This window comes from Cotesia glomerata, linkage group LG2, assembly GCF_020080835.1.
Source record: "Cotesia glomerata isolate CgM1 linkage group LG2, MPM_Cglom_v2.3, whole genome shotgun sequence".
In the NCBI taxonomy this organism is placed as follows: Eukaryota; Metazoa; Arthropoda; class Insecta; order Hymenoptera; family Braconidae; genus Cotesia; species Cotesia glomerata.
This window is the reverse complement of record NC_058159.1, coordinates 471,718-486,995: the sequence shown is the minus strand read 5'-3', so window position 1 is coordinate 486,995 and position 15,278 is coordinate 471,718. Positions and strand designations below refer to the sequence as shown.

Sequence of the window (15,278 nt, the reverse complement as noted above, 5' to 3'; positions counted from 1 at the left end):
TTTAAGTCGCATTATATTATATATTATATTGAATTATATATAAATAGTATCATTATGAAATTATCATCTATTTTGTGGACTGTTTACATCGTATTAATTACAAGTGTTTTGAGCCAACATTTAGAGCTGTTTCGCCAAACTCGATTACTTTCTTCAAGTCTTTTTCGTAAAAACGAATATGAGACAAAAATTTTCTGTATTAGTGACAATTCGAGTGATGCAGTTGTTTTGAACGAACCTTTTGACAGAAATACTGTCAGAGATAAGAAATATGAAGAAATATTTGGTAGGAAAAAGAAAAATATTTTTATTTTAAATAAGTTTCAAAATAAAAAAATTTTTTGTTTTGATTTAATAAAGTATATTGTTAAAAATTAAATTTTTTTGAGGCAGATTTTGAAAGTTATTCTAATAAAAGTGGTAACGAGTGTGAAATTGAGATGGATTATTCTAAATGTTTATCGAAATGGAAAAACGATTCAAATTGGAAAATTTTATCGTCTTTAGAAGTTCCAATGGGTCCAGTTTATGACAAACGTTGGGAACGTGAGTTTTTTATGGTTATAATACATAAATTAATATTTTTTATCATTATTACTTATTATGTTATGTTATCATATTATCTTATCAATATAATTAATCTATTACTTTCTATTAATTAATATTATATTAATTTAATATGTACTTAATTATGATAGTCTTTAGGGAGCACTTGCTCTAGGATCATTATTTATTTAATAAATAAATAAATAGATAAATTTTATAGTCAGTGTTATTTTTATTGAATTGCAGGTTTTCAGGACTATGAAAAAAAAAAAGTTATACACTCGGATACTGATTTCAGTTTTGTAACATCAGAAAAAAATAACGTTAATTTTGTGTTTAACTCTAGTGAAAATCAAAATGCTCTGGTGGTATCTATTCGTGGGTCATCTAATGCGCAATTTTTATTGTGTAAAAGTCAAAATTTTCGGAGTGATTTTTGCTATTGGCTTATTATTGGTGGCTGGAATAACACCATTACGGGAATTAGAAAATGCCAAAATGGAATTCCTTTAGAGAAGCCAGCTTCGGGATCTAATTGTAGTATTTTACGAGCTTCTAAGGCAAAAGTGAGTTTATTTAATTATTTTTGTAGAGTTTTTTAATATTTATTTTTTCTAAAGACTGGTTTTTTATAATATTTTATATTTTTACGAAAAATTAGAGGAAAAAAATTTTTTGCATTAGACTGGACAGCCAATAAACTAAAAATATAAAGTATTTTTGTAGAATGTTAAAAAATTCAGTTTTTTATTCGGAAAAATTATAAAGAACTATTATAAAAAAAATTTACCTTAAAAAAATGAGACTTTTTTTAAATAATTTACTTCTAAAAGAGTTTTTATGTGCAGTAAAATTTCTTTTAAAAATTATAGAGCGAACTTTCGCTAATTTATTCATTACAAAATGATGAATTATTGATTTTTTTTTAGCATTTTGCACTAGATGCGCTTGAATGGAGAACGTTTATTATTACATGGAATACGGAAACTAAAACTGTAAATTTATATGATTCGGAAGAACTAGTATTGTCTTATTCTGACTCTGCAAATACTTTGTTTAACATAACTCGAATTCTCTACGGAAATCCAGATCCTCTAACGCCAACATTATTCCGCTTTCACAAATGTAAGTAACAGTACCAATAATAAAAATTGTAATTCATGGATTATATTAATTAAAGAAAATTTTATGTTTTTTTTTTTTTTTTTTTTTCAAATAAGATAAGTATATTTTGTCGAAAAAACCTGATGCAATATTAATCAGTCCATCACTGACAATTAATTACGCCAATGGATTTTGCATTGACATTTTGATTGGATTGTGTCCAAATTGTGAATTGATGGTTAAATTAGTCGATGGGAACAGCAGTAAGAAAATATCTAAAACATTTTCAAGCTTACCTGATGTTGATGGTCAGACTTTGAAACACGGACTTCCAACATGGCAGTATGCACGATTTGATGTTGAGGATATTAAAGAGTATGAATTACCGTTGTTTGTTCAAATTAGTACAATGGTAGCGGGGACAGAAGAAACTGGGCCATATCATTGGGCTATTGGAAATATTAGAGAGTGTCCTTCAGAAAGTAATTAATTAATCTTAAAATTATTAAGCAGTAATACTAGAGAAAAATTAACTTAATTCAAGAGACAAACTCTGTAATTATACACAGTAGAAAATTTTTGGTCATTGCGTCAAAAAAATTTGTCTTAAATTTATACACAAAAGTGTTAAATATTTAACACAAAATTTTTTGACGTAATGACGCAAAATTTTTTACCGTAAGAATATAATTTTGAAAAAAAGTTCATTTCTTGGAGCTAAAACGAAAAATTTTTGAATAAAGTAAAATTTACTTAAGCAAAAAAATTTATTAGTTAAAGAATTTTTCGACTTGATTTAAGTCGATAAAACTTTATTTTTCTTAAATTTATTTATTTTTTTTCAGAATCAGTCCGTCAATTATTATTGGTAAATAAAATAAACGATGAACTTGATGAGCCAAATATTGTTTGCCAAAAATTTTCATACAATAGATCTGAAGCAGTTGTAGTAAAAAGTCGCGCAATGGCTTCTAAACCTCCAAGTAGGTGATCTAAAAAAATTAATAAATATAAATAAAATAATTTTTAAAATTTTATACGTGTTGTTGCATGTTACAATTTTTTTTTAGGTAATGCACATTCATGTAAGGATTCACGCATTGGAGTGCACTGCAAAATTCCTTGTAGCCAATATTTTGGTGAAAATTGTCCTCGCGTTTCAAAATGTGATCAATTTGGCTGTTATTGCTCTCAGGGAAGATATGGTCCACGATGTGACCACGGTAAAAATTTTTACTTCATTTTTTCTTGACTAAAAACCAGAAAATTTTCAAAATTAAATGAAGAAATTATTTTTTCTTTACAATGCATATATCTTTTATTAGTAATTAAAATTTTTTCCAATTTTTTAGAATGTTCAAGTGGAAATTATGGTTACGAATGCCAGAAAAGTTGCGAATATTGTATTGGATACGATAGTTCTCAATATTATAATAAAATATGCAATCCTTATGATGGAAAATGCTATAAAGGATGTCGGGAATTGTCAATGTTCTTCGTCCCACCGTATTGTAACGTCGGTAATATTTTTTTTTTTTTTAAAATAAATAATGATTTATAGATGAAAAACAATTCAAACTTTGATCAAACTTATTTTAATTTAAGGAATATCTCCATTGATTCCGACCATTGATTATGTCAACGAAACAGCTGCTCGAGTTTCTTTGTCGGGAGTCGAACAACACGAAGACATTGGACTGATGATAATTTTTGAAATCGATGTATGTCTTTAGATTTTTCTTGGTTCATTTTTTTGATACTTTGTCAATAAGCTAATTTTTATAATTATATTTAGCCGGCATTGGGTAAAGAAAAGGGAGAAAGTATTTTAGCAACGGAAGAGCTTATGAATGATACTATGAAAAAAAAATACTTTGCAACGTTTACAAATTTAGTTTCTGGGCAACAATATTTTGTAAAGACGTTATACAATATTGAGCATGATAATCAACATAACTTATTGGAAAGTTGGAAGGAATCTTTTACAACTGCTTGTAATTGTAAGTTTTATTGGGTAAAAAACAAAATTGGAAATTACATAATTTTTTTAACTGATATTCAAAAAGGGAAAGTTAATGATATTGAATTATTTTAGAGCAAATAAATTGTTCATTTATCAAGAGAAATTTTGTATAATTTAATATACTTTATAATGAAAATTTTTTTGAATTTGGACTCAATTTTTAACAAAATTTGTTTTGATATTCTTCTAACAGGGGATAAAAAGTTTGAAATTGAACCCAATACAACAAGCCTGAATCTAATAAGGATACACGAAGAGGTACAAAAATTGTGACAATTTTTTTCAAGTATGACATTTAATTTTTTTGACTTTTCAGAAAGATTATGTTTGCCCAGACGAGTGGTACGAAGTAGAAGTCACGATGAAGACTCACAATAACGACTCTGTGTCGATACCTTTATTTCACATCCCCAAAAAATTTCCAATGTTGATTTCAAATTTGAATCCGTATACGCATTATAATGTGTGCGTAAGTAATTTTGATGTCGGTTTTGATAACTGTCAAACAGTTTTAACTCTTGAAATAGGTAAATATTTTAGTTAAAGACAAAAATTGAAAGCAATTATTGATGAAAATTTGGAACTTTCCAATAGAGCCGTCAATAATTCAAAATTTACGAGTGAGGGAAATAAACGTGCATGATGCTTTAATCGAATGGTCACCTCCTCTGCAACCCAATGGAATTTTGGAGGGTTATCAATTAATGATTAGTGTAATAATTTTTAGGTAATTCAAAAATATCTTTGAATTAGATGTATTAAAAATTTTGATTATAGGTTGTGTATTATGATGGATGCCAAACACAAAATTTGAAGACGCCCGAAAATTTATTAATGTCTCATATTTATTTGGATATTTCTACTGGAGACTCAATGTCATTTCGCATTCAAAATTTGACTTCGTTTGTGACTTATGAAGTAAAAGTAAGGGCGTACAATTCAAAATTTGGAATTGAAGATAATATAATAATTACAACTGAAGAACTTGGTAAGAATCTAATTGCAAAATTCAGGAAAATTTATACTTATTATCCGATAAAATATTTAATTTGAATTTGTAGAAATTCCGACGGAAATTTTTGATGACTTAAAACTGGAAAATGATACGATTTTGTGGAAATATCCAAAAGATTGTTCAAAAGTAACTGGAAGAATAGACGGCGCACGATTGTTTTTAACTGGTTTGAGTGAACATGTTCAAAATTACAGTACGAAGGAAGATGTTAGAGGATATTCATTTATGCTATCAAATAGATACACTACCGGTGCTGAAAAGTATCAAGTTAGAATACACGTGGTTCATAGGTTGTACGGAATTCAAAATGAAACTGCATACAATGAATTAGTTTTCGTAACTAATCCACGTCGTAAGTTTTATTTAAAATTTATGAAAAATTACTTTTATTAACTCGAGAAAATTTTATGCAGCTCCACCACAAGTTGAAGATTTGGAAATCATAGAAGTTGATCAGAAGAAGAAAACGTTGACATTAAGATGGCGCGAACCGAAGCCACCACAAAATGGAGAAATTTCTTACTATAGCATTAAAATTTCATTAGGTTATGCTGATACAACCCATATAGTTTTGGTTTATCCCAACGAAACTTGCCAACTTTGGAGTGATTTGATTTGTAAAACAATAGATCAACCTTTTGGAGAAAGACAATATATTCAGGTATTACGATTGTCCTACCTTAACAAAATAAATAAACAGCTTTTTGGAATTGAATACGGAAAAAAGAAAAACTCGAAAAATTACATTATAAATAATTATTACTCCAATAATAATTATAATTAATTATTAATAATTATAAATAATTATTATAAATAGTAATAAGTGTCTCGTCGTATTAAAAACTAGAATGTTAATTTTCAGAGCTTTCAATGTAATATTTACATTTAACAATGTAATTTTTATAAAATCTGTAATAATTACATTCTGAAACTGTAATTTATCCAGTTTTCATCACGGAGCGTTACGTTACATTATTATATAATGTAATTTTTCTTTTTTCCGTGAAAGAAAAAATTATTTTTTGATTTAGGTAACGGGTTATAATAAAGGAGTAGAAAGACCTGGTGAAACCACCCAAATTGATTACCGTCGACATGAAACAGGTTAGCACCAAATTTGGCTTTTCTTTAAAATAAAAACTAAATAGCAATTGCAATTACAGCTCCAGATGCACCTAAAATAATTTCAGAACAAGAAATAGACAATGGCGTAATAGAACTACGTTGGAAGCATCCTTCCAAAACTGGCGGACCGTTGAAAAAATTTTTGATCATTGTAAAAACATTACTAACACTTTTGGAAAATCAATTGATTCTTCTAAACAGTACTAAAGTCATTGAATATCCTATTTTTAAGTATCAACTCGAATACAGTACTCACTTGTATCTTCTTCCATCAACACGCTATAACATATCAATAAAAGCAGCGACAAATTTGAAGCAAAGTAAAGCAACAAACGTAACTATTTTTACAAAATTTACTTTGGCATTTGAGTTTGAGCCGCGGGTTAAAAAAAATGACGATGGTTTAACATTTGATGTTTTCATTCCACCGATTGTTAACAATACTTTTGCAAGTTCGGTTTCTATTAGCGTAAAAGGTGCTCCAGCATGTGAAAACCCTGCAAAACCTTTATTTATGTTTAAAAAAGGTCTTGTATTGGGATATAATGAGACAGTATGGGTAGCCGCGGCATTTTCAGTAAGATGAAGAAAATTATTTTTCTTTGAGTGGTTAAAAGGATCGTTATTGTTCAATATATTAATTTTTCAGGCTTTTTTGAGTGTAAATCGATCTTTTACCATTGGCGACAACAAAACTTACAATAAATTCACTAATTGTCTTCTTCGTCCGGATTCTAAGTACGTAGTTCTTCTCACAATATATTCTCCTTCCTTTTTCACATCACAAAAATCAAGTATGGTTGTGTGGGAATCACAACCGATCTACACTGATAAAATTTACACACCTCATGCATATTGGTCAGTGCCGCTAATTATTCTTATAATTATTGGCGGCGCTGGTGGGATATTTTATTACGTCAGAATAAGGTTAGTAATAATTTTGATACTTTAATGTTATTAGTGTAGTTATTATTATTATTATTTATGATATTATTTTGCTGCCATTTCAATTTTATAAATTTTTTTTCTGTTTTTTATTTTCAGACAAAAAAAAGAGTCAATAGCACTTCAAATGAATTCAGTTGATACTCCAATTGACAATAATTCTCATGTATTAACACCTGTAGATACAACTGACAATACAGATTTAATTTCAGTAAATTCTGTATTTCCATGAATTATATTAAAAATACTAAAAAAGTTAAAATTGTATTTTTTAATTTAATTTATTTGTCTAAGTTAATTCTATTATTAATTATTAATGTTAAATAATTTTAAAGTTAATCCCAAAAAAGGTAAAATAAAAGTTATCAGCGCGCAGTAGCCTATCGGATCTGGCCCTTACTTACCAAAGCATTGGACCGGGTTCGAGCCCAGCGTAAAAAACAAATAAAAAAAAAGTTATCATTTTAGATTGTAAAGTAAAAATAAAGCTAATAAATCATTACAATTGAAAATTATAAGAAAGTATTGTCGTTTTAATAATTATATTATCAGAAATTCGGTATATTAATTAATTTATTACTACATTGTTGATTTTTATGAAAATAAATTTTTTCTTTTGTTGTATCGACTGTAAAGTGTTTGTTCTTATTTAAATCAACAATTACAACCTGTGCAAATTTAGCACCTCATCCAAGGATTCGCGAAGTAAAAATGACCTTAATCGATAGGTCTACGTTAGGTCCGGATAGGTCCACCAAAATTTTCGTTAGGTCCCTCATAGCTTTTTTACAAAAAATTTTTTTAATTTTTACTAAAAAAAAAAAAAAAATAGCACCTCATTCTATGAAAAGCTGGCTAATTTTATCAAAATCGCATTCTTTATCGTAAGGTCTGTATTGGTCTATGTTTTTTTTTTATATTAATGATTTTATTGTCGTTATTAATAATTATAAATTAATTAAAATCTGCGCATACGCACATCGCATCTAATACGGTGCACAATTTAATGTATACCCGTTTTGATTTTTCGACTTTTAATAATTCAATAGAAAAATATATTAATTCATGAACTGCTTTCTAAATGATTAATTAATAGCACTTAAATGAGCTTATACCTTTAAAAATGTCCATAGTTTGCAAGATACAAGGTAATTTCTTATTTATTTACATTTTTAAAAATATAAACTCATCCTGATATAATACACTCATAAAGAGCTTCCCCGAGTCGAAATTTTAAAACCCCAGTTCAACCTAGTAGAGCCTGATTCCTTTAATGTAGACATATGCCGCTCTAATTTAAGAACCTTTTTCAACCTAACTCGTCTTATATCAGGGTGAGGAATAGTGAGTTGGGGTTTAGTTTAAATTTTAAGATTCTGTTTCAACCTAAATCGTCTTGCATCAGGGTGAGGAGTATTGAGTTGGGGTTTAGTTCAAATTTTAAAACTCTGTTTAAACCTTATTCGTCTAAATTCAGGTCGTAGAAGAGTGAGCTGGGGTTTAATGAGAATTTTATCGCGTAGGCTTCCTAGAGTGAAACAGAGATTAAAACTTTATACATTTTTCAAAATAAATAAGAGTAATAAAAATTATTATCATTATTTTGAAAATGTATTACAGTAAAACGTGCGAAAAAATCACAATAAAACCATTTATAAATTTTTTATGCTTAATAAACTGCGTCGAATGCTTTTTTAAAAATTAAAATCGAACGACGCGTTCAAAAATTATATTTGTTTAAAAATTCACGAAATTTTTTTTCTCAGTATTTTTTCGACATAACATTTAAATTTCTTAACCAAACGATATTTGCCCGGACATCCACTTTTTTCGCTTTAAAAACTGTGTTGAAAACCATTTGGAAAATTAAAATCGATCGACGCGTCCAAAAGTTACAGCTGGTTGAAAATTTACAAAAAAATTTTTTTGATATTTTTCGAAAATAATTACCGGGCTTCTTTAACCTTTCAATATAAACCCGTATATACAGATTTTTTTTTCATTACTACTCTAAAAACTACTTTGAATACCGTTTTAAAAATCAAAATCGAACGATATGTTACAAAATTATACCTTATAAAAATTTCAAAAATAATTTCTTCCAGAATTTTTTCGAAATAATTTTCAGATATTTTAACTATTTAACTATTCATGTGTATATATTTTTCGTGCTTTAAATAAAAAATTATGGTTTGTGCAAGAATAATTTAAAAATATACGAAAGATCAAGTTTTCCTACTTAAAAATTTGACCTAATTGCTAAAAAGAATAGTTTGCCAAATTAAAAATTTAAAGAATGAACAAATAGCACAGTTTTTCACATTTTGAACTCGAAGAGCTCAAAAATATAATTTTTGTGTCGCAGCTTTTGAAGCCCCATAAAGGATCTTTAAGTTTAAATTGATTAAACGAAAATTTCGAAGTAATTCCGAAAAAACATTTTTTTCGGTTTTCTTTCGACAACGATAACTCACGAACGAATTAACCGATTTTGACCGGGTTGGCGGCGATCGACGTGGTTTTTTAATGTTAATAGCTGAATAGTTTTTGAAATCGATCGATGAAGCCGTTTCAAAGTTATTAAAAAACACATTTGAAAAAAATTTTTTTGTAGTTTTTTTTAAATTTCTCAAGATCTACCGGTTCGAATCGGTCCCAATTATATTCAAAATCTAAGTTTGATCAAGCCCTTTTGAATGACGCCAATCGCGATACACACATACACACACATACATACTTACATGCATACTTACATACATACATACAGACAAACGGACACCATCGCGGAAACAATCGGGGAAGCTTCCTAGGACCTCAAAACGTCAACATCCGTTGAAAACTTGATTTTCGAAAAACGGGGTAAAACCAATAACTTCCCAACTTTTGAAAATTTTCAATTTTCTTAGTGGGAAGTTAAAAATTTAGGCAATTTTCGCGATGAAATTTTGTAAGCACTTTGTAAGCAGCGTTGTAAAATTAATAATAATAATCACAGTAATATTTACCATGACATAAGAAATAATAATAATATTTAATCACATGAGTTAATTTTAATTTTGTCAGTTGTAGCTTAAATGGAAACAAATATTTCTACTGTATGACTAGTCTTCGAGTAGCAGAGGGGACCAGTCTTGCTTCGTAATCGTGAGGTCTCGATTTCGAATCCCAGTAAAGCTGAGTTTTTTCCAACGGAAATTTGTGTTTTCTTCGTCGTTTCTTCTGTCTTCATTTCGATATCATTATTCTTGTATAATTATAAATTAACATTACTAATAGTTATCATTACTTTAACAGTCATGCAAATAATAACATGAAGTAACCAACAGTTAAATGATAATTTTTTCTTTTTTTTTTTACTATGAATATAACCAGTTTAGGCTATTAAGGTTGAACTAGGTTGAAATAGGTTTTAATAAAACCCTGCCTGACACTTTTTCGTCTGAGAAACAAAATATCGTATACATCGTGCAATCCCAGCTAGGCGCTAAAAGAGTGAAACAGAGTTTTATTAAGAACCTTCTTCAACCTAACTCGTCTGAAAACGGACTTAAGTAAACGTTACCAGAGTGAAACGGGGTTTAGTATCAATGCAGTTCCTTATTTCTTAAAACCTATTTCATTCTGTTTCACCCTGAATTAGACTATCCCAGGTTAAAATGGGTTTTAAGCGAAAAAAAATTTCGACTCGGGTCGATTTGAGTATCCACATGCAATTTTGATATATTTTATATTGTTTACTAATAATATATTTAAATAATATTTACGTTATTTTAATTTTTTTCTTATTTCGCCTAAAACGTCAACTGATATGTTTTGCCGACATATCAGTAGTAAAAATAATTATTTGAGTTTACAATGTTGAAACCTTTTATGCTACAGCTTGTAGACTCTGTTACTGCTTAATGAACAGTAATGATCTTATATAACATCATTACATATGTAAGTAGTTTAAAGTTAATGACCACGTGTTTTGGCTTATTTGTAACCAATAAATAAAATAATTAAGATTAAATAAAAAAATAATAAATATGTCAATAACGCCAAGAGTAGTGTAAGTATTTTTTATATATTAAATCAGTCAAAGATCTTTTCATATAAAGTTTATATTCGTTGATTATTAGCGCTTAAGTATGGAATTAGCGGGAAGTTGCAGGGATGGCCTTTAGGGTCAACCGTTTTCCTAATTTTTTTAATTAGATACAGATAGTAACACTAATCAAATCATTTCAATTTATATTTCATGCTTGGAAGAAGTGAGTTATTAGCCAAAAGTAAGCAAGCTGATACAAATTTGTATTAAAAAAAAATGTTACCAATTTTAAAATTAAGTTAATAAAGTATCCAATTTTGAAAACTATAATTTTCTATTCTTTATTGGTTTTATTTGAATTCCTTACTCATTGATTGGCTATTTGGGTTAACGCGCGCGAAACACAGTCGATTCAAATCTTCAATCATTAGAAAAATACGAAAACTAAATAAATTAATTAATTTTCTAATAATGATATAAGTATTTATTATTTTTATAATTAACTTGTCATATAAACAAACTAATTACGAATAAAAAATAAAACTGATCACATTTAGATAATAAAAAAATAAAGTATGACACGTTGGTTTTTGTTGATCAAATAATTTTTCTCCCCTCCGAGCGGAAAGCGTCAATTTTCCGCCCGCTGCGCTAAATGAAAATGCCGCTTTCCGCCTCCGTTGAGGAGAAAAATAGTATTCAAGTTTATATGACGAGGTAAAAAAATAAAAAATTTTATTTTTGTGATTATTTATAAAAGAAGCTAACAATTGAAAAAAAAAAAAAAAAAAAATAGGCACCATTAGATAATTGAATATCGAAAAAATGCCTTTTTTAAAATTTAAAATACGATCATTTGTATTGTATATATGACATATTAAAATTTTAATTAATTAAAAATAAATAAGTAGAATTAATTAATATATCTTGCATAGAAACTGAATGAGTAAGAAGTAAGTAATTCATTGAAAGCAAATATCATAAGAAAAGTTCAATGCTTCTCAAATAAGTACAGAAAAACCTATTTGTATATTTTATTGTTAATAATTAATTAATACTATCAGCAAATACAGATGTTAGTTGAGTAATTATTGAATTATTAAAAGTCTAAAAATCAAAACGGTTATACTTTGAATTTCCCGTCGCATTAGATGCATTGTGCGCATGCGCGGATTTTAATTAATTTATAATTATTAATAACGACAATAAAATCATTAATATAAAAAAAAAACATAGACCAATACAGATCTAACGATAAAGAATTCGATTTTGATAAAATTAACCAGCTTTTCATAGAATGAGGTGCTATTTTTTTTTTTTTTTAGTAAAAATTAAAAAAATTTTTTGTAAAAAAACTATGAGGGACCTAACGAAAATTTTGGTGGACCTATCCGGACCTAACGTAGACCTATCGATTAAGGTCATTTTTACTTCGCGAATCCTTGGATGAGGTGCTAAATTTGCACAGGTACAATTACACTACTCTGAAAATTATCGTCAGTTTCCACCAACCGGTTATTTAGGTTGATGCAGATAAATTTTGCTTTTTCGTTATCTTCATATGGTTACTACTGTTATGAATGATAATATTTATTATAAATTATAACATAAATTAATTAATTAAATATTATCATTAATATTAATTAATAATATTTATTATAAATATATAAATATAAATTTGCAGCAACGACCAACGGAGGATCACACTGTTATTTACCCTTCCTTGTACCGGTTTTTTATATATTGATTAATTTCTTCCTACGGTCGTAGTTCTACACGCTGTTACTCGATGCCGCCACTCGTATGATTATCCGATCTAGACTTATTGTTGGGTTATCATATATGAAGACATAATATAACTAGTGCGTGAAAATTCAACCTTGAATTTCCCATGAATCTAACAATCTCGGAAAAATTTTACATTTTATTCTACATAAATTAAAAAAATAAGATTTTAACATTTAAAAAATTTTTCTATGTGCTTTTGTAGTAATAACATATTACTGAGCCAAAAATTTTACGACGTGGACAAATGTACGGATTATGCGACACTTGAAATTTGTAAAACTGCCCCGTGTCCAAGCGTAAATGGGATTGGATTGATCCCCAGTAATAAATCGTCTTCTCAAGAATAAAATTAATTCCCCTTTCATTTTTTCTTCCTTTTTTCCATTTGGGTAATGTAATCTCCGAACCTTTTCGGGCAGAGAAACTTTGTGCTAAAAAACTCCAATCTTTTCTTAAGATTCGACGGTATAAATTTGTCATAAGTATGATCGAAATTCAAACCTAGAAATTTTTACTGTATAAAGTAAATCATTCCTCGGAATTAATTTTCCAAAATCTGACTGTTAATTTCAATGAAAAATTAAATAACTAAAATTCAATTAAAAAAATAAAATAAATTTGAAGAAATTCATCTTTTTTATTTGAGTAAAAAAATTTTTACTCAAAAATTTGTCTTGGTTTAAATAAATTTTATTTGATCCAAGAATTTTTCTTGATATTCAAGACAATAATACTAAAGTTTGCCGACGTTTCTAATTTTTTAATTTTTATTTATTAAACTGGAACAAAAAAAAAATATTTTTTTCAAATTGCACTTGAAGTTCTTCAATTTTTTTACAAATGAAAATTTTTTTCTTATTTTTTTTGTAATAATTTTTTCATTAAAAAAAATTATAAAAATTTTTAAATTTCGGCAATTTAAATTTATTTTCCTGGTTAAAGAATTTTTCTCTTGATTCAATTAAATTTTTTTTTTTCAGAGCATATGTTTGTCTTTAACATCAAGAATCTTGTCAGATTTTAATGAAGATTGCATCGGAAGAATAAAAATATAAAACTTTTGTATGACGGAACCGCAAGTGGCGGTTATCAGCGCGTTGCGATTGGTTGTGCCCTCTGACCCGCGAGTTTCTGACTCCGCCTCTCACTTACGCAGTAACATTGACCGCCCTCACTTCATGTCTCTTAGAACATCCACTCTTATCTTACACTTATTTTTCCGTAAAATTTTTACTTCGCTTCCAGACGATAAACATCGAAGCCAAAAATCGAAGCCTCTATGGTTTGTTGTCAAAATAGAAGATTAAATAAGTCGTCGAAATGTGAAAAATATACTTGACATTTTGAAGACATTTCAAAGTGCCTCATTAAGTTCTTCTATTGTCTTAGATGAAAGAGAGGTCTAATTTGTCAAGACACAAGCCGGAACCTCTAATATCTAATAAAGCCTTAATATCATTATTCAAATGTTAAAGGCAGATCGACGATCCCAAGTGGAAAGTTAACTTGATATAATATAATTTACTTGAAGCGTGGGTTGAAAATAACAATTGAAACATAACAAACGCACATTACTCCATCAACGAACGGAAGGCGAGGGTCCAACTGTCCGCGGTTCTTCGTTTATCCCTTTGATCGTCCCAACAACTAATCGGTAAATACACTCATTTAAACTTGTTGTTTAATTTACCTATTTTTTATTATCGTACACAAGTCGATTATGTGCATAATTATTAATAACTAAAATTACATTAAATTTTTTTAAATAAAAGAATAATTAGATCTAATGATTAAAATATAAATTAATATTGATAATTAGTAAATATAAATACACAATTTTAATATTAAAAATTATTTTTAAGCAAGAAAAAAATATTTTTTGGGCTTAAATAATGTTTAATACATTTAAGGTAATTTTTATTGTCCTAAATATTTTATTGAGTTTAAAAATTGTTTTTTCAATTAAAAATTTCTCTGTTATATCTGCAATTAATCCTATATATTAAAAAATTTGAATTAAAATTTTTAATAACCATAAATAGTAATTTTTTTTTTTTAAACCTTTTTTTCATTAATTTTTTTTTGTGCATAATTATGGTTGATAATTCAAATAATTAAAATTACATTAAATTTTTTTTTAATAAAAAAATAATGAGATCTAATGATTAAAATATAAATTAATATTGATAATTAGTAAATATAAATACACAATTTTAATATTAAAAATTATTTTTAAGCAAGAAAAAAATATTTTTTGGGCTTAAATAATGTTTAATACATTTAAGGTAATTTTTATTGTCCTAAATATTTTATTGAGTTTAAAAATTGTTTTTTCAATTAAAAATTTCTCTGTTATATCTGCAATTAATCCTATATATTAAAAAATTTGAATTAAAATTTTTAATAACCATAAATAGTAATTTTTTTTTTTTAAACCTTTTTTTCATTAATTTTTTTTGTGCATAAATATGGTTGATAATTCAAATAATTAAAATTACATTAAATTTTTTTTTAATAAAAAAATAATGAGATCTAATGATTAAAATATAAATTAATATTGATAATTAAAAAATATAAATATGCAATTTTAATATTAGAAATCATTTTTAGCAAAAAAAGAAAATTTTTTGCGCTCAAAAAATGTTTAATACATTTAAGGTAATTTTAATTTTCTCAAATATTTAATTGAGTTTAAAAATTAC

At 27.2% G+C, this 15,278-nt stretch overlaps 1 protein-coding gene across 2 annotated transcripts; it reads left to right on the top strand.

Moving 5' to 3' along the window:
• LOC123259122 lies at positions 1 to 7,008 on the top strand. Of its 2 annotated transcripts, none has more exons than XM_044719391.1 (20): positions 1 to 286; positions 394 to 546; positions 793 to 1,112; positions 1,476 to 1,671; positions 1,767 to 2,132; positions 2,496 to 2,633; positions 2,721 to 2,873; positions 3,003 to 3,170; positions 3,256 to 3,371; positions 3,446 to 3,650; positions 3,867 to 3,931; positions 3,990 to 4,200; positions 4,268 to 4,386; positions 4,451 to 4,661; positions 4,735 to 5,040; positions 5,102 to 5,349; positions 5,720 to 5,792; positions 5,852 to 6,390; positions 6,463 to 6,740; positions 6,858 to 7,008. In XM_044719391.1, exons 1-20 carry the CDS (start codon positions 55 to 57, stop codon positions 6,988 to 6,990), a joined length of 4,230 nt encoding a protein of 1,409 aa, XP_044575326.1. In that variant the 5' UTR covers positions 1 to 54; the 3' UTR covers positions 6,991 to 7,008. The 2 variants fall into 2 exon arrangements, with proteins under 2 accessions (XP_044575326.1, XP_044575325.1); XM_044719390.1 differs by having other exon boundaries at positions 2 to 286; positions 4,268 to 4,390; positions 4,455 to 4,661.
• Positions 7,009 to 15,278: the final 8,270 nt, after the last annotated feature.